This window comes from Cupressus sempervirens, chromosome 2, assembly GCF_028749045.1.
Source record: "Cupressus sempervirens isolate cs-2001-9-10 chromosome 2, ASM2874904v1, whole genome shotgun sequence".
In the NCBI taxonomy this organism is placed as follows: Eukaryota; Viridiplantae; Streptophyta; class Pinopsida; order Cupressales; family Cupressaceae; genus Cupressus; species Cupressus sempervirens.
The window spans coordinates 773,154,050-773,181,667 of NC_143119.1; the positions used below are offsets into that span (position 1 = coordinate 773,154,050).

General features: G+C 36.8%; 1 protein-coding gene across 1 annotated transcript in view; it reads left to right on the forward strand.

Moving 5' to 3' along the window:
• Positions 1-27,618, forward strand: part of LOC149575752 (peter Pan-like protein) — a 46,561-nt gene that overhangs the window by 17,583 nt on the left and 1,360 nt on the right. Inside the window, exons 6-9 of the mRNA XM_089815544.1 lie at positions 322-414; positions 553-740; positions 26,705-26,898; positions 27,510-27,618. Coding sequence (XP_089671670.1) covers positions 322-414; positions 553-740; positions 26,705-26,898; positions 27,510-27,618 — 584 coding nt within the window. The remainder of the gene's footprint in view (positions 1-321; positions 415-552; positions 741-26,704; positions 26,899-27,509) is intronic.

The window sequence follows — 27,618 nt, forward strand, 5'->3', positions numbered from 1 at the left end:
TAACTCATTACAACATTACAAAATAAATTGCATAATAAGCTTATGATGAATCTGATAGAGTTCATGTCACTAACACATTCAGTCATTTCTACAATTGAAGGTAAGTAAAAAACTAGGAACTAAGGGAGCATATATATTAAACCATGATAATCAAGACAACATAGTGTATCATGCTGCATCAAATTGACAAAATCAAAATAGTGTCTATCTGGGTATGTCAAATAGTTGGCCTCACAATTAACCTGGCTGATTAGTATTCCTTGTTTAGTTAACCCATGAATATTTTTTCTGACAGAGTATTGTGTTTATGCTATTTTGCAGATTGTTTTAGCTGGTTTTGGATCTGAAGAGCAACAGCTAAAGCTGACATCTGTTATGTTTCAAAATATATTTCCGGTCATTGATGTGAATACTGTGAGTATTTAAAGCACATTGAATTGTAATTGTATTACTCTGCACCTCATTTTATACCACAAATAATCTCCCTTCCACTACGAGATTTCAAGTATTTTTCTTTTAGCAGCCAACAGTAAAACCGTTTCTTTTTGACAGGTGAAGCTGTCTTCATGTCAAAGAGTAGTATTACTTAGTTACAATAAAGAGACCAAGCTGATTGACTTCCGACATTATGCGGTAACTTTACAACCTGTTGGTGTTTCTCGTAGGATTAGGAAGTTTGTGCAGAACCGTCAGATTCCAGATTTAAGGAATCTCAACGACGTGAGTGAATTTATTACCATGTAAGAGCTCTTTCCTTAAGCTTTTGCACCCTATTTGAAATAGTAACTATAAATAAGTCTGTCTCCTTTAAGATCTGAGCTTTAGCATAGCCTGTTAAGTTTTGCACTAGGAAGTGTGTTTCATTAAACGTATAAGACATCTGTGGATCTAAAATCTATAGAAGGATTCCTGTAACAATACCCAAAGAAAGCAGTTTAACCACTCCCAACAGTGAGATGGGGCTGGGATGCAGCTGGTTTTTCAACCTCCTTGGGCGTTTTTGGGGAAAAACTTGCCTCTATTTCGCTTCAAACCATTGTTACCAGGAAGACATGTAGCCCGACCCCCAGTTTCTTGTATCAGATACATGGCCCTGTATGGACGCATCTCTTGGCATTAGAAGACTTAAGGTGGAGTTTTTTCCTGTCTCCTATACATCCCCTATAATCCCTTGAAAATGTGGAAACGTCCTCTATAAGCATCATTTGAAAATGCAGAAACATCCTCTATAAGCGTCCCTTAAAACTTGTGGAAGTTTACAACATGACTCCTGTGAATATATTTCATAAATTACATTGTATTTCTAAAAGTACTCATGTGTAGTTGAGAGAAATTAAAAGAATGGAATACATTAATAATCTTGTAATTTTTTCATATAATTTTACAAATTTTTTAGGAAGGCTTAAGGTGTGTATATGTATTGGAGTTTTATCAATTGATAGTAATAATAATCATCTTTACATTTCCAACCTTCCCCATACTATGATTTTAAAATTAGTGGGATTCACCTCCAGTTTCTTTGTCATCTCCAGATGAGATTATATTTTTTTTCCCTATTATTATAGTGATTGTCAAATTTAAATATAACAATCCATTTCAACATTTCAAAATGTTAGCTTTTTAATTTTTTTTTAGCATTCTACTATTTAATATCCTATATATATATAAATATATATATTCTTGTCTCTGACCTTTTCTAAAATTGGTGTATCAGTAGTGGTCCTCATCTCTTGTATGGTTGTACCAGTACTGGTACCTGTCTTTTGATAACTATGTAATAACCCCTGCTGGTTATATCTTAGACAAACTCTAAATTCATCCACTAATCAGTTGTTCCACATTCCGTCGAACACTTGGCAAGCAAACTCAAATATTGGAACAGGAAACAATTTATCACTCAAATATATATATGCCAACTAACACAGTATGAATGAACTTGCAATGCAGATTATTGTTTTGCACCGAGAAACAATGCCAGAGTGAATAACAAAATATAATTCGATCTTCCAGCCTAATCAACTATCATTTGCAAATACCACAGTTGAATTACTTGCAATACATATTAATTTTCCCAATACTGCTGCTGCAACATTATTAAGACAATTATAGACAAATGAACCTGTTAACTTCCAACACTTGGATGATTTGCAGCAGACCCATATCCGATATAATAATGATGCAACAATCTACCCAGTAGCAACTCCAAATGTGTACATGGCCACCAAGAAACAAGTTGCAGGCCCTTAATTACTTAACTCAGGCCACTAAAAGTTGATCACATGTCTGTAAAAGCTCCCATTGTGTAATATCCCAAACTCCAGTAATGCAGCAGTATGATTAAGAAAATCCAATATATTATGACAACTTGAAAGAAAGCAACTTTGAAGCCATATCATTCTCTAAATACATCAGTCCAAGTACACGTTTTGTCTACTACAGAATTTGCAGGAATAAATATTGGATGAAATTATACATTCATATGCAGAGTTTGAACCATTAAAACAATATTGATTACATGAACATGATACAAAATAAGGTAGCAAGAACGCGAGTGTGATCGTTGATGGTACTGGCTGCCTATATGGCTCCTATTTATCTGCTCTTCACTGTACGTGCTTTCTGCAAGTCCCAGCTCTGAATGCCACTCCTGCACTCCTGTTTGCTGTAGGAACCCATAACCTAGTGGGATAGTATGGATCTGTGGTTTCCTTGTTCCACTTACAGCACACTTAACTCACCCCAGATATGTGCAGGGCTTGCGGACAACAGTCCGGATGTGTAATGCTCCCCCCTACAAATCTGTTATTGCATAGTCGGGTCTCCCAACGTTTAATGGTTCAAGACAAGGCCTGGGCTTATCTCCCAACCCATATGGAGGTTATTCGTACTTCACACTGCCTCCCACTCTCCACGCTATAGACTGCCACAGAACACTGCCGTTCTCCTTCACTGTGGTCAGGGTACCTCGGTTCTGTAGTATATGTACGTACCTGTAGTTTGCCTTGGCCCGACTGCTGTCACACTCTTCTCCCTTTCTCCTATATCGTGGATCACTGATTCTACGTTTTGCCCTTTTGCTTGTGCAAACTAAAACTCCCAATAATCTTCACTGTTAACTGCTGGAAAAGGGACTGAAACAAAACACTATTCTGCAATTCCCGTACCTGAACTTGTGTGCACATTTCCAAGAGACACTGGGGCTATGTCCAGTCTCCCAAACTTCTTAACGGGTTTCGTCCTTAAGAAAGCCAGTCGCATAAACAATATGTTGATATATTTTCATGGTGCCAATCCCAATGAAGCTCCTTGCTTTTATAACCTCGACATGAGGGCAAATACAAACAACTAGGCAATGTGGGATAAAAGCTATTTTCGTCTTTTAGTCACTTTAAGTTACTTTTGTTATAAAATGACTTTAAATCATAAAGTAACTTTATAAAATAAAGTGACTTAACTATAGAAGGCTCCACAACTTAATTATCTCCCCAACGAAACCAAATATAATCCTGTGACTGGCTGGCATCCTCAAGATAAATGCCGTTAGCCTATTTGGATGGGAAGATTGACCAACAATGCGCCAATAGGCCTAGCGTGAAGAAGGGGACATTACAGTCCTCCTTTCCCGGAATTGCTTGCCCTTGAGCAATCTTAGTGCCGGATGCTGCAGGATTGATTCGCCCTCCCAAGTGGCATCTTTCTAGCGAATTAGATACTCCTTGATGGACCTGTTACGCAACTTCCTTTCTCTGTTCTCAATCACCTTGGCTGGAATCAAAACCAACTTCCCTTCCACATCAAGGGGGGGCAATCCAATGGAAGGCACTACATGTTGACCAATCGGCTTCTTGAGGTAGGTCACATGGAATACGTTATGAATTCTATTGTCATCTGGCAAGTCCACCTCATAAGCAACCTCTCCAACCCTCTGAGTAATGCGATAGGGACCATAAAATCTAGGTTGAAGTTTTTGGGACCCACTCTTCTTCAAGGAGCTTTGCCTGTAAGGTTGGAGATGAAGGTAAACCATGTCACCTGACTCAAAAATCTGCTCTATCCTACGACGATCAGCGTACATCTTAGGTTGATTCTGAGCATGTAAAATGTTCTCCTAAAGAGATCTGAGAATGTCCTGTTGATCCTGTATCCAATCTCTAGCTAGCGGTGCTCTGCTGTCTTGTAAGGCCAGAGCTACGAATGATAGTGGTTCGCTGCCATAGAGGGTTCCAAACGGTGTCATCTGGATGGACATGTGGTAGGAGTTGTAGCAGTACTCCCCTAGATATAACCATTTGACCCACGCTCTGAGTTGCCCGGCTACATAGTTCTGGAAACAACTCTCCACCCATTTGTTTACTATCTCAGTATGCCCCTCCGTTTGTGGGTGGTAACTTGTGCTGTTTGTCAATTCCGTACTTGCCAATCTGATTAATTCCTGCAAAAAAGTGCTGAGAGATTTGCTATCTCTGTCACTCACAATGGTCTGAGGGAGACTGTGTAGACGAAAAACCTCTTGAAAAAATAACTCCGCTACCTGAGAGGTCGACTAATCTGCCGCTATAGCATGAAAGTGAGCAAATTTAGTCAATCTGTCCACAACCACAAAAATGGAATCTCTGCTCTGCATTCTTGGCAATTCTGTAATGAAATCCATAGAAATACTCTCCCATTTCTGTATTGGAATAGGAAGAAGCTGTAATAATCTGGTTGGGAACTTGTGCTCTGACTTGTTTTGTTGACAAGTCTAGCATTCTCTGACATGCTGAAGGATGGCGTCCTTGAGACCCTTCCATGAGAACCTCTCTCTGACCTGCCTATAGGTTTTGAAGTAACCTGGGTGTTCGGCTAACGGGGCATCATGAAGAGTATCCATAATCTTTTCCTTAAGCTTGGATTCTAGTACGAGGTAGATCCTATCGTTATAAAAAATCATATCATCGATTACCTTGTACCTGTTTTCCTGGAGTTGTCCATCTATGATCTGACAAGCTTGAGTATTCCTAGAATACTCAACCAGTAATTGAGACTTCCAAACTGCCGATATCTCAGAAATGGCACAACATTTTGCTACTGAAGGTCTCTTGGAAAGTGCATCAACAACTATATTGTTCTTACCCTTAACATACTCGATATCAAAATCATAGGCTTGAATCTTGCTGATCCACTTTTGTTGTCTTTCATTCAGATACTTCCGTTTTAAGAAGTATTGTAGGCTGTTGTGATTTGTCTTAATCGTGAATTTGCCACCCACCAAGTACTGTCTAAACTTGGCTGAAGCGTGCATAATGGCTAGCATTTTCTTGTCATAGGTGGAGTGCAATCTCTCATTGTTCTTGAGCTTCTAACTCTCATAAGCTATCAGATGTCTATCCTGCATCAAAACTGAGCCAATTCTGCTCCCTGAAGCATCACACTCTAAGACAAAAGGGCAAGAGAAGTTGGGAAGTGCTAGAACTAGGGATGTGCTCATCACTTTCTTGAGCTTATCAAAGGTCACCTCTGCATCATTTGTCCACCTGAATGCCCCTTTTCGTGTGAGATTGGTGAGGGGAGCTGCTGTCTGAGAGAAGCCTCTAGCGAACCTCCTGTAATAAGAGCAAAGACCAAGGAAGCCCCTTAAATCTGATATGTTTCTTGGAGGTGGCCAATCTAGGATTGCTCGCATCTTTTCCTGGTGTACCTTTGCCCCATCTACACCAATCACGTGTCCAAGGTAAAGAATCTCAGTCAAGCCAAACTCACACGTCGATTCCTTCGCAAACAAAGAATGCTCCTCCATAATGCTAAGTACCTCATCTAAGTGTTGCAAATGCTCCTTCTAAGTTTTGCTGAAAACCAAGATATTGTCAACGAATACCAACACGCTCTTGCACAACTATTTTCGAAAAATGGTTCATACATGACTAAAATGTGGCTGGCACATTAGTGAGCCCAAATGGCATAACCAAGAACGCATAGTGTCCGTAGTGGCACCGAAAGCTGTCTTATGCACATCCTCCTCATGAACCCATTGCTGATAGTATCCAGATCTTAGATCTATCTTTGAAAAGTAGACAACCCCATGAAGTTTGTCTAATAACTCATCAATGCAAGGAATAGGGTACCTATTCTTAATGGTCCTCTTGTTGAGAGCTCAGTAATCAAATACACATGCGAAGAGTACCATCCTTCTTCACCAAAACTACCGAAGCAGCAAAAAGGTTGGAGCTGGGTCTGATGTGTCCCATGTCTAAGAGTTCCTTAATTGTCCTTTCTATTTCCTCTTTATAGTGCCTGGGGTGACAATAAGTAGTGGTAATGACGGGTTTGACACCCTCCTCTAACTCAATGATATGCTCAAACCCTTTATCTGGGGGAAATACTCGGGGGTATGTCTTCAATGGAACAAACGAATTTTCCTAACCAAATTAAAACACCTAATGATCTAATAACTGATTCCATTTCACATGAAAAAGACTTCCTTTAACTATTTTTAACTAGAAGGGAGTAATTGCTTCCTAATCAGTTTACAAATTAAAATTATCTATTGAAATTAAATAAATAAATGAATACGCTGCTAACATTTTTAATCATTCTAACTGATAACATGTTCAGCTGAAAGTAAAATACAACTATCAACTAATATCTTTAATCTAACTGATAACATGTTCAGCTGAAAGAAAAGTAACATCTATCTATTTAATCTTCAATGAATCTAAAGGTAAAGGTGCAAAGAAATACAAAAATTAATGGAGAAATCCTTTTGTCATGTTGTTCAAGCCTTGGCATTGGTGAGAGGAAAAGCATTGACATAGGGTTAACCTCCCAACCACGGACCATACTTATCCCCACACATCTTAACTTAATAGGACGACCCTCCCTACCTTGGGATCGGACTTGGGATGTTCTTAAGTCCAGCCATTCGAGCTACCTGGTGGTTTGAGTGTCCCATCAGTTATTCCTAAATAATTGAAGCTTCTGGACAAACAAAAAAATCCCATGATTGGCACATCTACCTATATCTACCTTGGCCAAGGATTTCAAATTGGGTTTGTGAACTCGATCTCCACCACTCGACTTGACAACAGGTTCCATTATGAGGACATGCATGAGCTATTTAATTATTTATTCCAATCTGATTTCTTTATTTTTATTTGCATGTTAAGTTTACACCTCTTCACCACTCATTGGCCTCTTTGCCGGGTGAATTCCTTAGTGTTCTCATGGTTTTGACTTGGTCTTACACCTCTTCACCCATACTATGGCTTCAATGCCAGGTGAACTCCTTGGTGTCAAGTATTTTGATTTCATGCCTGGTATATATGTTTATTACAATCATAAGGATTCATTCAACATTCATAGTTATCCCAGTTTTCAATAGGCTGCATATTTGATGTAAGCTCAAGATCATTTAGAGATTGGTATCATAAATACCTCGGACAACAACATATAGCATATTGGATTATCTCTACTAGTCAATCCTAACCAGCTGAGGAGAATATGTCGAACCAGAGTGAGAGAGAGCAGAATAAAAATAATGGATGAGAATACATATGCATTTATTTACATTCGGCTAAGTTCAGGTATAATCGGTTCCATATCTATCACTGTTTCTAAGTAAAAAACTTGCCATTGCAAACACTACTCAATCGGTTGATCAAGGATTACCAAACAAGAGTATGACCTGGGAGTTCGATTGAAACTTGATCTCCAGCAAATCTGAAGCTTGGTTACGGCTTCACTTCGGTAGCAGAGGATGTATTGGTATCAACAGCAAATGACTTTTGATGTAATTGCAAGGATTCAGAAGCATAAATAGTATGATGATCGGTGGTAAGGAAAGAGTAACGCAATGAACTTGGTGGAGTGAACCTAATATGTGAGAGACCTTTCTTCATTCCTGATCGTAGCTCCTTAATAGTACAAAGCCGAGATTCCTCGGCTTCCATACGTTTTTCAAGAAGTCTGTTCAGTGCTTCAAGAATTTCGAATTGAAAAGGAATAAAAGCGGGAAGGTAAATGAGGAGAAAATGAAATGATTAAATCTTTTATTTTATTATTATTATAAGCTCTTATGTACGTTCATGTATGTATATCGATGAGATGGTATCATTAGATTATTTATTTATAATTTATTGGTGCCACTTCATTTTTATATATACGAGTTTGTATTTACGAGTTTATAATAATGATTAAATAAGAGAAAATCAATATTAAATCTTAAAAGGTATGAATTATATTTAATTTAGATTATTTAAGTTTTTATTATATTGTTTTCCTAATAGCTCATGCGGTCCTATAATGCAATCTGTGGTCAAGTCTTCGTATCCTTTCCAAGGTAGTCTTAGGTCATACCTGTCCATCCTGGTGACTGGATCAATCGACCATCCCCTTCCGATGATCCCGTTTAGCAATGCTTCCCCTCTCTTCAGTCCTCTTCTTGCAATTACCCAAGCAAAACATTCTCGCTAAGACATTAATTCAAAAATATATTGATCGTTAATTTCAATCAAACAATTGTCAATCATCTAATGACAATTATAGGTTGTTTGATTATTTTCCTCAACGTCTATAATAACTAACTCATTTCACATGATCATGAAAGAAATAATTCGTTAGCAGTTGGTACAACATATATAATTAACTAACTCGTTTCACATGATTAGGAAAAAGAAATAATCTGGTAACAGTTGATACAATGTATATAATTAACTAACTTGTTTCACATGATCAGGAAAAAAAAAAAATCTGTTAAACCAATAGCTATAATCAAATAAAAAATTAGGGCAAAATTTGGGATGTAACATTTAAAAACCCTCTTGTGCTTATCAAGCACCGACTGAATGTCAACATGAAGCTACCGTCTTGAACCTAATGTTTCCTTAGAGGAAATGAAACAGTGCGCTGCCCACTCCATGTCATCATGCCTTATAATAGCCTCCATCCTATGCGCTGAATTCAACTTGGGTTCACCCTCTGGCATGGCCTTGAGAATCACCTGTCGGCCATCTTGTATTAATTCTAGTTGCATCTTATCATGATCAACTATGCACCTGCCGACTATCTGTAACCATTGCCTAGCCAGCATGGCGTCTAACCCATCCAAGTCAACTACATAAAAAATTGCCTCTAAAAGATATAGTCATCAAAGTGAATCGAGAGCCTTGGCACTTTTCGTGCACCTTAATCTCTCAACTCCCGCTACCTTAACTTTGAACTCGCATATATCATCAACCTGTAATCTTCTCTTTGATGCCCAGCGTGTGCTTATGAAATTATGTGATGCCCTCTAACTACACCCTTCAAGTGAAAGGGGTGACCCATGGGATTGCTAGAAAGGGAAGCTATGATGGGGGATTGTCCTGGAGTGGATTCCTTCTTCCTCTCTTTAGGAGCTTGCTCCTCACTTTCTTCTTTATTACTGCCATCAACATTGCTGCCCCCTTGCTGTTCATCGTCCTCTTCAGACATAACCTCGACATAATGTATTTTACCTTTGCCAAGGCATCTGTGATTTGATGTCCATGGCTCCCTAAAAGTGAAGCATAGCTTCTACCTCCTTTGTTCATTCCGTGTCTCAAAGTCCAATTTGGGAGGGGAAGTCTTATACTGATTCTTGTTCTTCTGGATTAAAGTAGACCCCTTATAAGGTTTCTTAGGAGGCTATAGTATTGAAGTAGGTGAATCCAGATCATGAGCGATTTTAATAGCATCATCCAATGTGTTTGGTTTAAGGACCTTGACCGAGCCTCTAAATCTGTCCTGTAAGCCCTTAGCGAACAACATTACCTTACGTTGTTCTGTCATATCCGGAACCATAATCGAGATCCGCTGAAAATCATTAATGAAGTGATCTAGAGATCCACCCTGTCGCAACTGCGCCAAATCCTTGTAGTAGACCTCAATATCCTTCTTGTCAAAACGGGTGATCAGCTTAGAGCTGAAAGTCTGGTAAGATGTAATGAGACCATGATCCCGAGTGACCAGCCCATGATGCCACCAATCATATGTTGCTCCCTTTAAATGCATTGTGGCAAATCTAATGGCTTCTGTGTCCAACATGGGCTTAAGTGTTAGATAGGTGTCTAGCTTGTGAATCCAAGCTCTAGCAGATGTCTTATTGTTGCTATCAAAAGCGGGGAGGGATAACTTGTTCATGGTGTGCTTCAAGTCCCTATTCTGTGCCCTAGGCCTCCTGTCCTGTTGTGGTCTCTTTGTCTCCCTTTTTTGATTCATATATTGAACAAAAGACAAATTTTGTTTAATCGGATAAGGGAACAGATCCCATTCATCGTACATGGCCATAACATTATCCGGAAGTAAGCCTGCTACTGCAGGTTGGGCTACCTCTTCCTCAGCATTATTCTTAGCAAAAATGGCATCAATGGCCTGTCAGTGTTCCGTGTGGGGGCCCTATTAGCCCGAGGTGATCCTGCCACACTACCACCTCCACTGTGATGACTCAGTGCTCTCCTATGTGTCGGAGCTAGCTGTTGCATAGCACTTGTAAGCTGTTGAAGTGCAGTAGTGATATTACTCTATCCATCTCTAATAGCCCGCAAAATTTCCCTCACTTCCCGTTCTTGTTCATCCACATTGTGAGCCATTTGAGTGACCTGTACCTATGCAATTTGTTCAACCTGTTCACTCTGTTCACCTTGTATGCTTGTCTCAAAGGTTAGTTCCTCATCAACTGAGTAACTGTCCTCAATATCAATCTGGTTTGAAGATCCTGCCTGTTCAGGTCGGATGTGACTAAAGTTATATGGTTTCCTATTCATGTCTATCTAACATTTTTCCTGATTTAACCAGCCTGCAACTTCAATAATTTACCCACAAATTGGCAAGTCTTGTGGCTCTGATACCACTGTAATATCCCGAACTCCAGTAATGCAGTAGTATGATTAAGAAAATCCAATATATTATGACAACTTGAAAGAAAGCAACTTTGAAGTCATATCATTCTCTAAATACATTAGTCCAAGTAAACGTTTTGTCTACTTTAGAATTTGCAAGAACACTAATACATTTGGCATTGTTTTGCGACGGCTATGTGTTGCAATTATGACAGCCATGTGTTGCCAGTGCGACAGTAGTAGACGTCGCTCGTTTTTAGTCGCAAATTACGACGTCTGTCATCACCTGTCACAATTACGACAGCTATCTGTCGCTATATTGCCACTTTATTCTGGCATCATCTGGCCATAATTCTTGTGGAATGTGTCGCAATTGCGTCGGATCCCAATGCAATTGCGACAGGATTTTGGCATCGCCGCTACAGCAACCCCGTCGCAATCCCCTTGGTTGACGTCGCAATTGCGATGGATCCCAATGCAATTGCGATGGGCGTTAGGCGTCGCCGCTACAGCATCCCCGTCGCAATTCAGGGGGTTGACGTCGCAAATGCGACAGTTACAAAGTAAAACAAAAAAAAAATTATTTGTTTATTATTCAATATTATTGGTGGGGCTTCAAATAGAATCCTCCAAAATTACTCAAAAAAAAACAGCAATGGTATGATTATAATAATATATTATAATATTATAATCCTATTAGGGATAGTAATGGTATAATATTAGAGCACTAGTATTCTTAATGTTAGTAACAAACCAAAGGCCTGCACCTAGTGGCAGTAATGACTTGCTACAAACTATCATAATGTCGATATTGTCATTAATAATAGGAGAAAAATCTAGTGTAGTAATTTGATTTGCGTCTTGTAATTGTTTATATTCTGTTCAAAATTGTTGGTATGACAATACACCACCACTAATATCTGCATAATGTAATTATTAGAGGGTGAGTATAGTCTAGAAGTCATAGTCAAAATTTATTCCCATTCTTCAGCGACTACTGTTTTCGGGAAACCTGTAGCAGCTATCTTTAATTGCTGCTGATTTTCATTCAATTTGTTGATTCAATGGAAGAGTTATTGCTACATACATAGCAAGGTTGGCTTCTTACACATCATTCTGACAGGAATAGAGACCACTAGGAGGGCTTGGTGATGAGTTATGTTTGATTTGTGTTTGTGTCTGTTCATTATTGTCATTTAATGAATCTTCTGATCTTGCTTACTTTTCTAATCTATCAAAAATACCCAATTGAATAGGTCTGCAATCTGATGCAATAAATGTGATCCTAATTAAAACTTGTGTGGTTGCTGGCATCTATTCAAAGCTACATCTTCAGAGTAAAACAATATTGAGCATGCCCACCACCTATATTATCTTACTTCTACTGAGCCAATTAGATTGTCCTATGGTACCAGGAGTGCAAGCAATTTTAATTTCAGATTTGTTCTTATTGATTTTCAGTTAAGCCAGATTCGTATTAAGCATTAGTTTGAGCAATAATAGGTATACCTCAGTGTCATGTCCCCTTCTCAGTACTGAAGAGATGGGCATAATTTAATCTATCTCCACATCCAGATAGATTAAATATTGTTGGCAGGATGTTTACCAGTCACAACAGGAGTTTAAAGCAACGTCACTTCAGAACTTCATTAAAGTGAGAGGAAAAATAAAGTCATTTCATGTTTATAAAGTATTTTACTTTATAAAGTGACTTATGTCACTACAGGACGAAAATGGAGTTTTATCCCACATCCATCGTGCCAACGTCTTTCCCTCACTTCGAGGTTATAAAAGGGAGAGCCTACATTGGGAGTATCACCAAGAAGAATGTTATTAAATATTCAGATAATACTGGTTGCTTAAATGTGACTGGCTGAGCCTTGAGGACGAAAACCCTCAGGACTGAGATTTTCAGGAAGATTGGACGTCACCCTAGTCTTCTTTCCTAGGAGTATCATTGGGCAATAAATCGGCAAGTCTGAAAAACGCGGTGGAACAAGCTTGTGGAGGTAAGGAGATCTGAGTATTATTTCCAGTCTGTGGTATACATTCAGCAAATTCGACTTCCTACTTACAGTCTGTTGAGGTGCTTAAATCGGGTGAATAGTTAAGAGGAGAGACGACAGTGCCATTGGTTGTTAGTGTAATATTTCTTGGACGTCCCTTCTGGAGTTTAACCCGTGGGATCACCACGCATTTGGAGGGGCTGATACAGAGCAGTAATCGCAAGTTGAGTGGGCGTTCCGTCAGGTGGTTTCGCCAGACATAAAGAGACACGCAGTCGGCAGGTGTGTGGGCGTTTGAATCCACTGGGCGCACGTTTTAATATTTTCCAGCGGGCTCGCAGCAGGTGGTCACTGATGGTCGGCATTGAGAGCTTGAATCTATACCGGTTGGAGGTCTGGGAAAAACGCGAGTAAGGCTGCCACAGGTTGAAGGAAACCGGCTCTATCGCGTGGCGGAGGGCAACCAAGGCGGGTCGATAGCAGACTCGGGTAGTCAGCGCAGGCGTCTTCAAAGACTTCACTCCAGCAAGCCCAGAACACACGAGGTCTGTAACGTCCATGCCCGAGACCCCCCTTTTTGGAGTTGTTTGCTGAAACACGTTAAAATTTCCTCAAGTGAACTTCTGGACATCAATGTATTCATTAGTTTGGATCACCCTCAGGTTGTAAAAGCTGAAGTAATATTGTTATTGATATACGATTAAGTCTGAAGGTTCTGCTATCAGTTTCCGTGCATGTTTAGTCATTTTAAAATTGTTCATTCGAAACTGTACACCCCTCTTGATTTCATGTTTCTCTTCATAGTTTCCTAAGTCTCATGTAATCATAAAACCGATTCCAAGAGGTTCCAAGCTACATTAGGAAGGGTTTTGCAGCTGTTTGACGAACTCACAATCCAGATATATTAATCACTGTCCTAACAGTTTAAGAACAGAATGTTATCAGAACATAATACAGATTGCAGGAGAACTGTTTGACAGAATGACTATTTAACTCTCTCTCTCAGTTTATAATCCACTAATATAACTCAGAATATTACACTCAGGATACAATACAGAAAGATACATTTACCAAACAATAAAAGCTCAGTGTTGAACCAACTTACACTGGAGAAACTGCATAAGACCTAGAACATAATTTGACAGATCAATTACTTCACCATCAGACAAATTTGTTGACTCATTAAATATCACTTAAAAGACATTTTACTTGTTATATGTTTTCCAGACAACTTCTTGTCTAATTTGATGCTTCTGCTGCACTTGAAATTGTCGATCCCCTTCCAATAAAGTTTTTTCATTGAATCTTGTATTCGTTATGTCAATCATAGAAAATAAAGTGTATGCAAAACTGCAAATTATCACAAAGTTCTGAAATAAAATTCAGACTATTTTAAAAAATTTCAATTGTTTCTATCAAGTAAAATTTATTGCATGCTCTAAAAAGAAACTCTAGGAGACCGAAATAGCTCACAATTCAACAACATGACTCTGAGAACAAGTCACACCATCCCAAGCTAAGCAAGGATCATCGCCTGTCCAGTTTGCTTCTCCATTGAGTTTTTCTTGTATTACATGAAGAGCATTTCCTAGAACAAGAAAATTAATGTGCAAGTTGTTAGCTTGAGAATATTGTTAGATGTGCTCTCCAAAGTGCAAATAAATGACCAACCAAGTTTGAAGCATCATCTATAGATAAAGGAAATTCTACAAGAGTGTGGCAAACACTTTTTTCATATGCAGATCAATATATGTGTCTCTGCCACATTCTTAAAGAATGACAGTACTTTCTATTATGTAAAACAATTATGAGTAAATAATTCTACAGAAGTAGCAGCAGACAAGCCTTGGCAGTAAATACAAACCTTCGGGAGTGGCATGGGAGATAATTGAACCAATAACCACCAAAAATAATCTTGCAAAAACCAAAACCCATTTTCTTTTCTCCTGCTGAAGATAAAAGCACAGATGGTAAGAAACCACACAAATTTATCTGCTTAAGAGAATAGGAACAAAATTCTATGGCCTTGCCCCTCCACAATGCAGAGTGCTAAATTATTTTCCTACAAAAATCAAGACACAACAATCCCATAAACATATTCAATATGATTAAAAGCAGATATCAACAATTGAGTTATTTAAAATGCAGTTATACTGCATGAAAGGAAAAGAGGGTTCGTGATCAAAAATGATCCTAAAGTGCTATATATTTCAGTAGATTGTAGTAAAGCATTTTTTTTCTGAAAGTCGTTTTAAAAACTTGTGCCTGTAGCTGAAGAATATAACAATTTAACATGCAATGTAAACACGTGCAATATGCTTTTTCAAGCAGTGGAAACACTTCATTTTCAATTTGCACTTTCCATGTACCAGAATGGCAAAAGAAGATTTGAGTACGTAATCTTCAGGTTATCGTGTTTGTGTTGAAGAGGTGTTGTGATCTTTGTACTTTTTTCCACATAGAATGGAAGCATTGGCTCTTACCTTAAAACCTCTGAAACAAAGGGCAGAAAATTCTAGGCTCTTCCAAGCTGGTTTCTCTTTATGCAATCTACTGCAGTCCTCTACCAACCTCGTAGTAAAATCAGCAACTATACATTGATTCAGCACACCTTTGAGGAGTTAAGGCCTGCCCTCATTTTCCATTTGCCTTGTTGCTCTAGTCCTCTTTGTAAATGGTAACCTTGAGATTAAATCTTAGACAACAAATAATGATTTCCAAAATGAGAAGGATGTTACAAATGTTAATTGACTTCCAAGATCAATCTACCAACCTAGACGAGAAGGTTATGCCAAAGCTAAAATGAACAGCACCCAGGTCTCAGAGCTAGCCATTGAAGAGATCAAATGCAATCCGTCCAGAATTGATATGTCTGAGAATATTCAATGTAGTATTTGTCTTCCAAAATTTTATATTTTCGTATTCATAATTTACTAAGATCAAACATATTATTTCCAAGATATTAGAGGAAAAGGCCAATTCAAAATTCTCTTAAAGAAAATGCAAAACGGTATGAGCAGTTGCAATCCAAAAAAATAAACATAATGTGCCATGAATAGTCAAATGAAAATAACTATTGTTTGGATAGATTTAGAATCTTAATGAACTGAGAACTAAATTCCATTCAAGGATCTAATGTCCCGTATTTGATGTCTTGGTCATTTTAGGACAATGTTATTATAACTCGGATTGTGATGGGTTCCTAATTCAGAGATTGATATGGTTATGACTTATTTGAGCTTTTGACCCCTCGCTGTTGTAGAGTGTGGGGTTCCTCTTAATATCAATATATATCTCCAATAGTTACTCTATGTAAATGTTAATGATGTATTGTGATATAAGAGAAATATACTCTTCCTATTGATTGGATATCTATCAATTTGTAATGTCCCCTTGTAGAAATATATATCTATTCCAGTTGGCCTATTATCTTGATGTATGAAGGTTGACGTCAACACTATATATGAATGTTATTTCTGAGTCATTTTGATACGGGTCTGCACAACATATTTACACCAGTGATGCCAATGCTAGAGTGAAAAGATATAGTATTCATTTTGCTTGGACTCTTTATTCTATAATCATTCCTCTCAAATATACTTTCCTCAATCATGAACTAAGATATTCATTGGACTCTTCACCGCTCTATCTATATTCTCCTTTTCATCTGGACTATTCTTGCTGAGTGTGTTTGTTGTGGGTTGCCTATGTAAAAATGCGCTAATTCAAATGGTTGTTGTTGACTACGTCTGATCTGCTTTCTCCTTATTCAGTGCATGCACCAGTTGTGTCATACAGGACATAAAGCCTGGTTGCTCTAAACCGAACCCTTTGTCTGAACGTGATCGATCTTACTGGAAATTGTGCTATGGTCTTTTGTTTGCAATGTTTGGCGTAGGTATCCTTCCTCTGCTCTCGGTGTTGGAAATTCTCTTATCTCGTCTACAATGTAGAGGCCAAGGTTCAATCACTTTCTTCTGCGAATAGTGACCTTCAGATATAATCCGCTTGTTGATGCCGTGTACCTCCTTCAAACAGACCCGTCATCCCCTAAATATATTGTAAAGCACGAAGGGTCACGATAGTTAGACTTGGTTGCCATTATTTAAAATATTTTTATATGTATAAATATTTTGTAATGTTTATGTTAGAATCTTTGCTAAGGTTTTGTCACTTAGAGACTTAGTTTATATTATTCATTCTATAATATAACTTGTATATATAATTTATTTCATTTTTATTATATTTATAAATAGATATTTAATAAATATGTTAGTATTAGAATACTTGATGATGTCTATTATGTTTTCCATTTATACGTGGAATGATATCATTAATTATAATATAAGAATATTATAATGTATTAACAATCATTCAATAATAGATTATAGTTACATATTTTTATTATTATTAATTATATATTTAATAATAAATATTATTTCTTTCTTTCTTCATTTAATATTTATTTAATGTTTCTTATCTAGAATTTAAATTATTATTTTCATTAAATCTTATCAATTAGAATTAATATCTTTACAATAAAAATATATTTGCAATAGTAATAAGTTTATTATTTAATTTATCGTAAAAGTTATCTTATATTGTATTATTACAATATATAAATTGATATTATAATATATCTATTTGATAAAGATAATAGAAAATAATAGACTATATTATAATACTTATTATTTATTTATTGTTATTTAATTAATCAATTAATATATTCCGATTATAATTGCTTATCATTTAATTGTTCCACCCTTATTATCATTAGATTATGCTGTGGAAGAGGGGACATTACAAAGGACTCAAACGAATCATATTTTGAAAACAAGGGTAAATCTAAAAGCGATGCTGCTTATAACTGCAGAACCTTCCTGCCGCATTTTAAGACATAACCTTGTAGATAGAAGCTTAAATGTAAAATAAGTACATAAAAAGATGAACAACTTTATCGTCATTTCCTATCTTGTAAGTTGATTCCACAGCATGCATCACTATGTTCTTGCTGAGAAAGATAACCACAATAATGCATTGAAGAAGTACATATATCACTTACTCTTTGTCTGTAGGATATGACCAGGGAGCCTAGATATATCTATTTTGTGCCACGGGGTAGCTTGTAATCATATTTAAATTGAGAAGTGAATCTGCACTCAAATTATGTATTATATTAGGATATAAAACTCAATTGAATCCTGCATAATCCTTACTTTGATCAGTAAAAAAGAAGTCTGATTTCTGTGTCCTTTTCTGGCAATATTGGTACCCATCTGATGATCCATTTGTTGTAGATGATAGAGGGTCAAATCTACTTTATTTTGGTTTGTGAAGCACTCAATTTCATTATGTGGATGAAAAGATATTCAACTTTTTGTGTAAGCTGTCCAAACCCTTACTAGGGTAATCTGTAACTTTGTACAAATAAATCTGTAATATAAAATGTGGACCAAGACCCCAAATTCAAATAGATGGTGGGGAAAAAGGTGTATTATATTACCTCTTCTTTGCAGGAACCCATGGACAAGAATCCATGTGTATTTGATCAAACAAAACCATGAAAAGTTGTCTCAGATTGCATAAAATAGAGATATGATAAATCAGTCATGATTTTGCTCACATAGGGAATTTATTGAAGGTATATGGCTATAAGCGCATGCAAGGATGAATCTTAATTGTATCCTAATGAACCACTTTGTGACTATCTCAATGGAATAATGCATGCCTATCACAGTTTGACAGTGAACTGATGTTACGTGTTTCGAGTGGGATCAAAGGATTGGATTGGCTGGTTTGTTGAAGGTTATGAAAGCAGCTAATGAATCAAGTGATATAGGAATGTCCTTTGTGTGGGTGAGAAATTGAGAATCCAATTTGTAAGGATAAATATAAGGTGTCAATTTCATGACACCTTATAGTGTCCTAGGTAACCACTTCACCAGAGGGAAACAAAGACCTCACTATCCTTGTTCTGTTTCATAAATAGAAGGTTTATAAACCTTTCTACCTGGTTTTTCAAACACTTCACTTAATGAAATTAAGTAGACTAGCTAGTACTAGGAACTACAATCGTGGGAAAAGAACTAATTTTGATCAACTAGCAGAAGGCTCTTGACCTTTTTATCATGGGTCATTTGATAGGATATGTGATATGCTTTTCCTATCTCCCTAGGGATTTCAGTAGTCGTAGTGCTGGAAAGTGACAAAATGAGAATGGATCTCATCTCAGCCATTGTACCTTTGCTGGAGCATTCATTATTTATCTTCTATTTTCAGAATTCCATTGTTTTTTTCCATCATCTTAGTCTTCAATTTAAACGAATTAATGAAATGATTGAATTGTATTCATCCACATGTTTGTTCTATTAAAGAGTCGATTAATCCATGGAACTATTTGAAAGGATAGGATTGTATTATGTACACAAGATGTAAATATGATGTCCTACCTAACATTCTATGTATTCATTGTTAAAATTGATGATAACTTATATAGATATTATTGTACAAACCTAAACATATCCATAAGATCATACTTTCCCCTCTCTTGAGTTTTTTATTCCAGCCTCTACAAAAAGACCTAAAACATCCAAAGCATTTGCTGACACATTTGGTTTAATCCTTGTACATGGAGAGAAAGCTAAATTTTATAAGGGGCCCCTTAACAAATTCATGGTCAACTGACTGCCCAAGTGAATGTGGTATTCCTTTAACGATGTGGTGACATGGTCAAGTTGCTGAAAAGGTATAGTCTAAAATCCCCCTTGTGGCCAAATTAAATTGGTCAAGGACAAATTAAAAGTAACTTGGAAAGTAAATCAAATAAAATTTATCCACTTGAAGAATTGATTTACCTTGCTTCATTGAATTTCTGTTGGATAGAGTGGTGGTGTGATACAGGGAAATAACCCATAGGGTTGATCCTTTGAATAGGCCTAAGTTGAGAAGACATTGGCCAACCTCTATTTTCCATGGAAAGCTTTTGGAGATGACTTGCGGGATATGGTAGTTAGTTACAACTTGACTTAACAAAAGTTGTGTTTGACTGTAAAGGTTATAGTTTAAGTAGAAGAAACTGATAGAATATTTGGAATCACTTATGATGAAAGGATCATTGTCAGTTCTTTGTGTAAACTTTGCAAATTGGGAAGCAATGTAGTAGGTGATAGATGAATACTCATTTCCACTTTATCAGTGAAGTATGTACAAAACATAATAGAGCATTGAAAAAGAGAAATATTGCTAGCCTTGATATGTTAATGATTGGTTGGGGCCACCAAAGCATTAAACATGCCCATTTGTTATTAAGTACAAGGGTGGCTTAACCTAAGGCATTGTCTATAGATGGTTTGATGTGATGACAATCAGGTTGAATGATTTTTCCGGGACCATTATACATTTTGTTTTGATTGGATATGGCCTATATGTCAATGCTAATGTATTTGGAGTGTATTTCCGAGATCCTACCTAGGACAATTTGGAGTATATAAAAATCCTTAGAATAATTGAGTTTATTGAGTTTGTCATTTATTAGTGAGGGTATTGCTAAGTGACTACTAGATGACCAATCTCCACTAGGAGTGTTCACTGTGCATAAAAATACAACCAAATCTCCTCCACTTTAAATATGAGAGAAAATACAACTTTTGAGTGTACATTTGATCAACTGGAGGAAAAAGCTTAAAATGTAGCTTGGACAAGAAAGTTGATTGCCATATGTAGATGTGTGCGGCTTCCAGAGTCTATACCTCAACTACATTTTTACTAGCAGCTTATAGGTATTGCTTGAAGCGTCTTAATCAAGGGACAACTGCCTTTACTTTTGAATCTTGATTTTATATATAGCTTTCATGTATCTTGTCTTAAGATAGGTTGTGGTATTCATTTATCTTTTCCTATTGTGAGCAATCAATGCATGGATTACTAGTTTCATGTACTTACCAATGATTTCATGGGAGTTCTAAACTAAATCTATGCTCCTTGAAATCTAAGGGACGCAAAAAAGTGTAGGCATGGTAATGTTTGGAAGCTCTGATTAGATGAGCATCCAGGGACGCTAAAAAGTGTAGGCACTGTTAATGTTTACAACTAAATCTATTTTTCTACATTCATTCACCCACGAAAAGCTATTTCATTACAAGATTCAGAATGCAACAATTTTGAAGCGAGTCCTACCTGACCAACCATTTTTGTTGAGGAAATTGGACGATAAGTTTGAAGAGGCCAATGATCTCTAGTTAATGTGTGAAAACATATGAAATGTCCAACCTTGCAGCGCCAAACCCTGCTAACACAGAAAAAATCGAAAGACTTATACTACATTGACTACTGCTATTGTATTTGCAGGAATCTAATTCTCCTTTGCAATCAGAGATTACCTCTAACGGGGCAAACCATCAAGGTTTTAAAATGATAGCTCACCTTCCCGATCAAACACAACTTGCTATTGCACCTCCATTTGTTATTCGATACGTTGAATAGGCGGCTGGAGTAGAGGGCAATGAGTCTCCTTTCAATGGCTCTAGCTATATCGTTGCCCTGGTATGGTGGGAATTGCTACTGAGGTTATGGATATTGATGGACTAGATGATGTGGGATGGCCTGCGAACCGATGGCTGTTCTTCTTCTATGCTCCTTTGCCCCAATTCCCGTGCGCGAGTACAGACTTGCCTTAGTGGCTTGCTCCCCTGCTATTGGATATATAATTTATAGTGGGGATGCCTTTGCACTGGCGCATTCACTAGTTCCTCGGTCAGCTGCTGGGTCAATAGATTATGAAACAGCAGGGTGCTTCTTTCTCTGTTCCTGCGCCTGCCCTTGCAATGGCTGATTCATTGATCGCTCATTATCCCTCAAACTTGCCCTCAAACTTGCCCTTGCCGCGTCTGGTAGCTATAACAAATGAGCAATGTTTTCCTTTTTTTTTTCTCTTATATCCCGTCGACGTCGCAATTGCGACGTCATCGAGCTATAATTGAAAAAAAAAAGCCAAAAACACATTGCATTTGCCTGTCGTCGCAAATTGACCCCTAATGTATTAGTGGAATAACTATTGGACAAAATTAAACATTCATTTGCAGAGTTTGAATCGTTAAAACAATATTGATTTCATGATCACAATACAAAATAAGGTAGCAAGAACTTGAGTGTGATCGTTGATGGTACTAGTTGCCTATATGGTTCCCATTTATCCGCCTTTCATTGTACGTGCTTTCTGCAAGTCCCATCTCTGAATGCCACTCCTGCACTCTTGTCTGCTGTAGGAAATTAGGAATCAATAAATTAGTGGGATAGTATGGATCTGCGGCTTCCTTGTTCCACTTACGACACACTTAACTCACCCCCGATATGTGCAGGGCTTGCGGACAATAGTCCGGATGTGTAATTTTCCCCCCTACAAATTTGTTATTGCATAGTTGGGTCTCCCAATGTTTAATGGTTGAAGACAAGGCCTAGGCTTATCTCCTGACCCGTATGGAGGTTATTCATACTTCCCATTGCCTCCCACTCTCCACGCTAGACTACCACAGAACATTGCCATTCTCCTTCACTATGGTGAGGGTACCTCACGTCTATAGTATATCTACGTGCCCGTAGTTTGCCTTGGCCCGACGATTATCACACTCTTCTCCCTTTCTCCTATATCGTGGATCACTGATTCTACGTTTTCCCCTTTTGCTAATGCAAACTAAAACTCCCAATAATCTTCACTGTTAACTGCTGGAAAAGGGACTGAAACAAAACACTATTCTACAATTCCCGTACTTGAACTTGTGTACACACTTCCAAGAGACATTGGGGCTATGTCCAGTCTCCCAAACTTCTTAAGGGGTTTCGTCCTTAAGAAAGCTAGTCACATTCAAGCAACCGATTTCATAAACAATATGTTGATATATTTTCATGGTGCCAATCCCAATGAAGCTCCTTGCTTTTATAAGCTTGATATGAGGGTTAATACAAACAACTAGGCAATGTGGGATAAAAGCCATTTTAATCTTTTAGTCACTTGAGTTACTTTGTTATAAAATGACTTTAAGTCATAAAGTAACTTTATAAATCAACTTTATAAAATAAAGTGACTTAACTATAGAAGGCTCCACAACTGAATCATCTCCCCAACGAAACCAAATAGAATCTTGTGACTGGCTGGCATCCTGAAGATAAATGCCGTGAGCCTATTTGGATGAAAGATAGACCAACAATGCACTAGTAGGCCTAGTGCGGAGAAGGGGACATTACAAATCGCTGCCTATGGAAAACGGTAGCCTCAGAAAATGCTAGCCAATTTGCCAAACCAGAAAATTGCAGCCCTTCAAATTTAAAACCACTCTCCAAATTGCAGGTGTACGCTAGCATTTGATGCAGCTCTTCAACAATTCACCATATGCAGAAAATCCTCTTTCCCAAATACGAGAAAACACAGTAGGGAAAGATCCTTAAATTTGTTATGCTGCAACAACAAATTGAAACTCCAATTCAGAAATACTTCCAGAATTTCTAGCTCAATTCCTCGCCGAATATCAAAGAGATTAATAATTCATTGGATGCCAATTCTCAAAATGAGGTCCATATTTAATGTTGATAGGCATTCTACAATGGCATAAAGGGTGGAGTGGGATGCTGTAAGTGTGTTAATGTTAACTTTTATCTTTCTAGGTTAAATATGACAACCATTTATACGTCAAAAATTTAAATTTAATTATAAACAAAATATACTCTAAAAAGTACTTCAATAAACACCACATAAAATGTTTCATAAAATTATAATGTTTGGAGATATAAATGATGATGTTTTTTTTAGAAATTAAAATAAAAAGCTTTAGTGAAAAAAAAGAAATGGAGATAAAGGAAATATAAATAGTTTTGGGTGTAGTAAATTAAATTTTAATCATTTTGTATTGGATATCTATTGGCATTTTTTTTAGATAGATAACATTTGAGATTATAATGAGAACCATATTTATAATCTCACTTGCACAACTTAGCTTCGACACTACACCTTTCACTTAAAAACTTGTTTGCTTTATACTGTGGCATATAATATAATTTAACCTTTTTGATTAAGTTACCATATTCACCCCTTAGCATGCAGATTCAACATTCGATTCGTAGCTAATTTGAAGTCGGTTCCGATTCTTGTCAAATTCGTCATTTATCTGATGGATTCCCTTCGGATTCTCTTTTTCGGACCTTGGATGAATTTGGGTGAATGTTGAGTGAATTTTGTAGTTGACGGAAGAGCCCAAGAGAATGACTGTGAATTCAGAGTGAATTTGGGTGTGCAACCAAAAAGTTTGAATTTTTAATGTTTTTATTGTTTTGGAAAGGCCTTTTTTTGGTTTAAATATAATCTGATTTATTATCCAACTGACCCAACCTTAAAACACCCCTGCACTTCATATAGTGGTGTATTAACTTATTTTCTAGAGCATATTTTTAAATATATATTAAAAATAAAAATAAAAATATATCTTGTATGGACGAACCCAAAACAAACCCAAACCCAGCCCCAAAAAAAATTGATTGAATTTCGAACCTGAATGTCGAACTTGCATCCGAACCAGAATCCGAACCGGCAACTTAGCTTTTTAACCACATTATGATATTCTGACACGCGAGGTCATTGTTTCTTGTGTCCAAGATTAAAAGCTTTTCAATCCGGTTCCAACGAGCTATGACACTAAGGTGGCCAACATACAATACCAACAAAAATAGCAACCTAAACATATTTAGTTGAATAATCATAATAGTTCACCCGTCTTGCGAAAATGATTGAAGAAGCATTAGAATCGAAATCTAACAACACATGAGTGATCTTGATGAGTTGAACTTGACGGGCAACTTACTAAAAATAAACACCCCCTCCAAGATTCTTGGAGTCTGAACCAGAAGCCAAAAATAAAAATTGAGAGCATTACCCAACTCCAGTATATCCCTCAAAACGGAGCCAAAACTCACCATATGCCATTGGAAACCCTAATAACTCCACAACTGACACCCTCAAATCTCATGAGGGTCACGATGATGAACTGACCAAACCAATTGCAAGAACATGCTAAAAATGGGGACATTACAAGCTATGCTTTAAACTCTAGGCTTTTCAATTTCATTTCACATTATATGTTGTCATATCTGAGTCTGGTTTGATTCAGATATGTGGTCTGATTCAATTGGCCTTTAAATTTTGGCAGGGAGTTTCCATAAGGTAGTGGGTTCATCTTTGAGTTTTGTCAAATCTGACAGGATCTAGTCTAACCATAACTGAACCTGTGTTTTTTTCATGCTTTGAGTTTAGTGGGGGTTGTGAGGAGTGACATGATATTGGACTCGGGCATGGCCATTACAGTTCCAAATGGACGCTTATATGGCCGTGCAAGATGCCTCTGTCATGGCCATTTAAGTCCTGGAGAAAGCTTTATCCATGAAGGCTTCACGGTGATGACCCCATGCTTAGCATCTGTTTAATATGGTCTCTATTCCTGCAGCCTGCAGAATTTTTTCTTCCACAGGTCATTCACGATTCTTTCGATTTTATTCTATATAAATGTTTGTATTTTCATTATCACTACCTGGAGATTCCTTACACGCAGAGTTTCATTCATCCAATCTTTTATTTGATATATATATTTGATATTTCTAATATCTATGTTAAAAGATATTTCAACTTAGTTTAATAAATAATATATTGTTATTTATGTCTTGCTTTTTATCTAGATTAAATTATAAATACTAATGTTTTTTATGTCTTTGTATGAAATAACCCAAGCCTAAAAATATCTCAATTGGATGTACAAATCAAACTTGTAAATCACAATAAAGATCCGAACCAGCACTGGCAATGTAGATTTCATCATTAAAATCCTTCTTTTATAAAACTGATTGAGAATTTGAGAATAATAGGCTTCATTGAACAAATTCTGTATTTATGTCTGGATTCTGGCTTGGATTTTTTTTGGGAAGAACCTGCTTATTCCTTTTATCTTGAAACTCTGGGGTTTTCAGGTTCATCTCATATTTTCATTCAAACTGCTCCTTTTAACTTCAGACCCCAGGTTTTTTGAATTCACCTATATTTAGAAAAACTGATTGAGAATTTGAGAGCAACAGGCAACATTGAACAACTTCTTTATTTAGGTCTTATGTTTGTTTCTCACTATATTTGGCATGAAACATCAATAACAACAACAATTTTTTATCATATTTTAGTTTTACAAAAATTTCAGTGGCAACATTGAACAAACTCTTTATTTGTTTTTTCTGTTTTCTTCTCTTTCTTTGCATTATATTTGGCATGAAATAACAATGATAGTTTTAAAATTTTTTCCCCATATTTAATGAAAATTTCAGTATTTTCTAGTCTGTTAAGTTTTTCCTGTTTTGAATCCGAGCAATTGAATTCCCTTTACACTTTCCATTAGCTGTGTTAGTACTGTGTAAGAAGAGTGCTGTTATGGTATATGTTATATAGCTAGTCTAAACTGCACCTATCCATCAGGTTTACCAACATGATAAACATTAATACTTTTAATAGTTTACTGCTTGGAATTTCAAGCTTCTGAAGCTTTCTATCCTATTCATTTGCTCAAAGTGTTCAAAGAATGAAATTTTCTTTTGCTTATTCATCCTTAACTAACAGAAGGTGTTCATTGTAATGAGCATTTCTAACTTTTAATTTCCTTCTTAATAAGTTATTATTTTTTGATTTTTGTGCGTCTTTTGTAACCTTGATTTATGGGTAGATTCTTTTAAGTTTTTATAGTTTTAATCGTAGTGATGATTTAGTTTTTTATGGAAGTTGTGGACATGTGTGCCTATAGCTAGTACTTGATTTTGTTGGATTCTCTTGACTTAAAATGGTTAAGACAGGCCAAACTATGGATCAGAAAGTGAGGTGGAAGATGAAGCAGCAAGAGTTGAACTTGCAAATGATTGTGGTCGAGTAAATCGAGCATCCTCTCAAAGTTCTGTGAAGCTCCAGGAAATTGGACCTCGGATGACATTGCAACTTGTGAAGGTGGAAGAAGGCTTATGTTCAGGAGGCATCATCTTCCATGAATTTGGTATGTTGATGCACATTGCAATGATTCTTGTTCCTTTTTGAGAAAATTTTAGCCAGATTTAGATGGTTGATACATTTGCATATAACTTCACATGAACCAAACTGTTCAAGTAATTTTTTTTCTATGTTAAGACATTTTGTAGAGTATGTTATGTATTCTATCGAAGGTAACGATAGTCATATTAAAGTTTACAGTCCATGATATCAGATTACTAGTGTTGCATAGTTTAACCGTGTAATTTTTCTCATGGAATTGTCCAGAAAGACTCATGTTATAATATTCATGTTGTTATCATTTATTTGCATAATTTGTATGAGACCAAGCTATGTCTGTTTGTGAAGCTTAAGTTTCTTCACCAATGTTTCTTCCATGTATTGCATTCATTAGCTTGGGTCACAACTTTGTTTCTAGTTCTCTTGGAATTTAATAAATTTTTGAACAATATAATAGTTGTATTGAATGATGCAACAATTTTGCAATTTCACTTCTTGAGGAGTGTGATGCATCAGTATTCGATTGTAACATTCGTTTTATTGCTTTGTCATACACACTTGATGTTTTAGTCCATTCAACTAATCTATTTAATTTTGGTATAATTTCTTTTTTTACAGTGAAAAAGACACCTGAAGAGATTAAGATGCTAAGAGATAGCATAGAACAGAGGGAAGCATTGCGGAAACAGAGGAAAGCTGAGCAAGAAGCAAATGTTCGTCGGAAAGA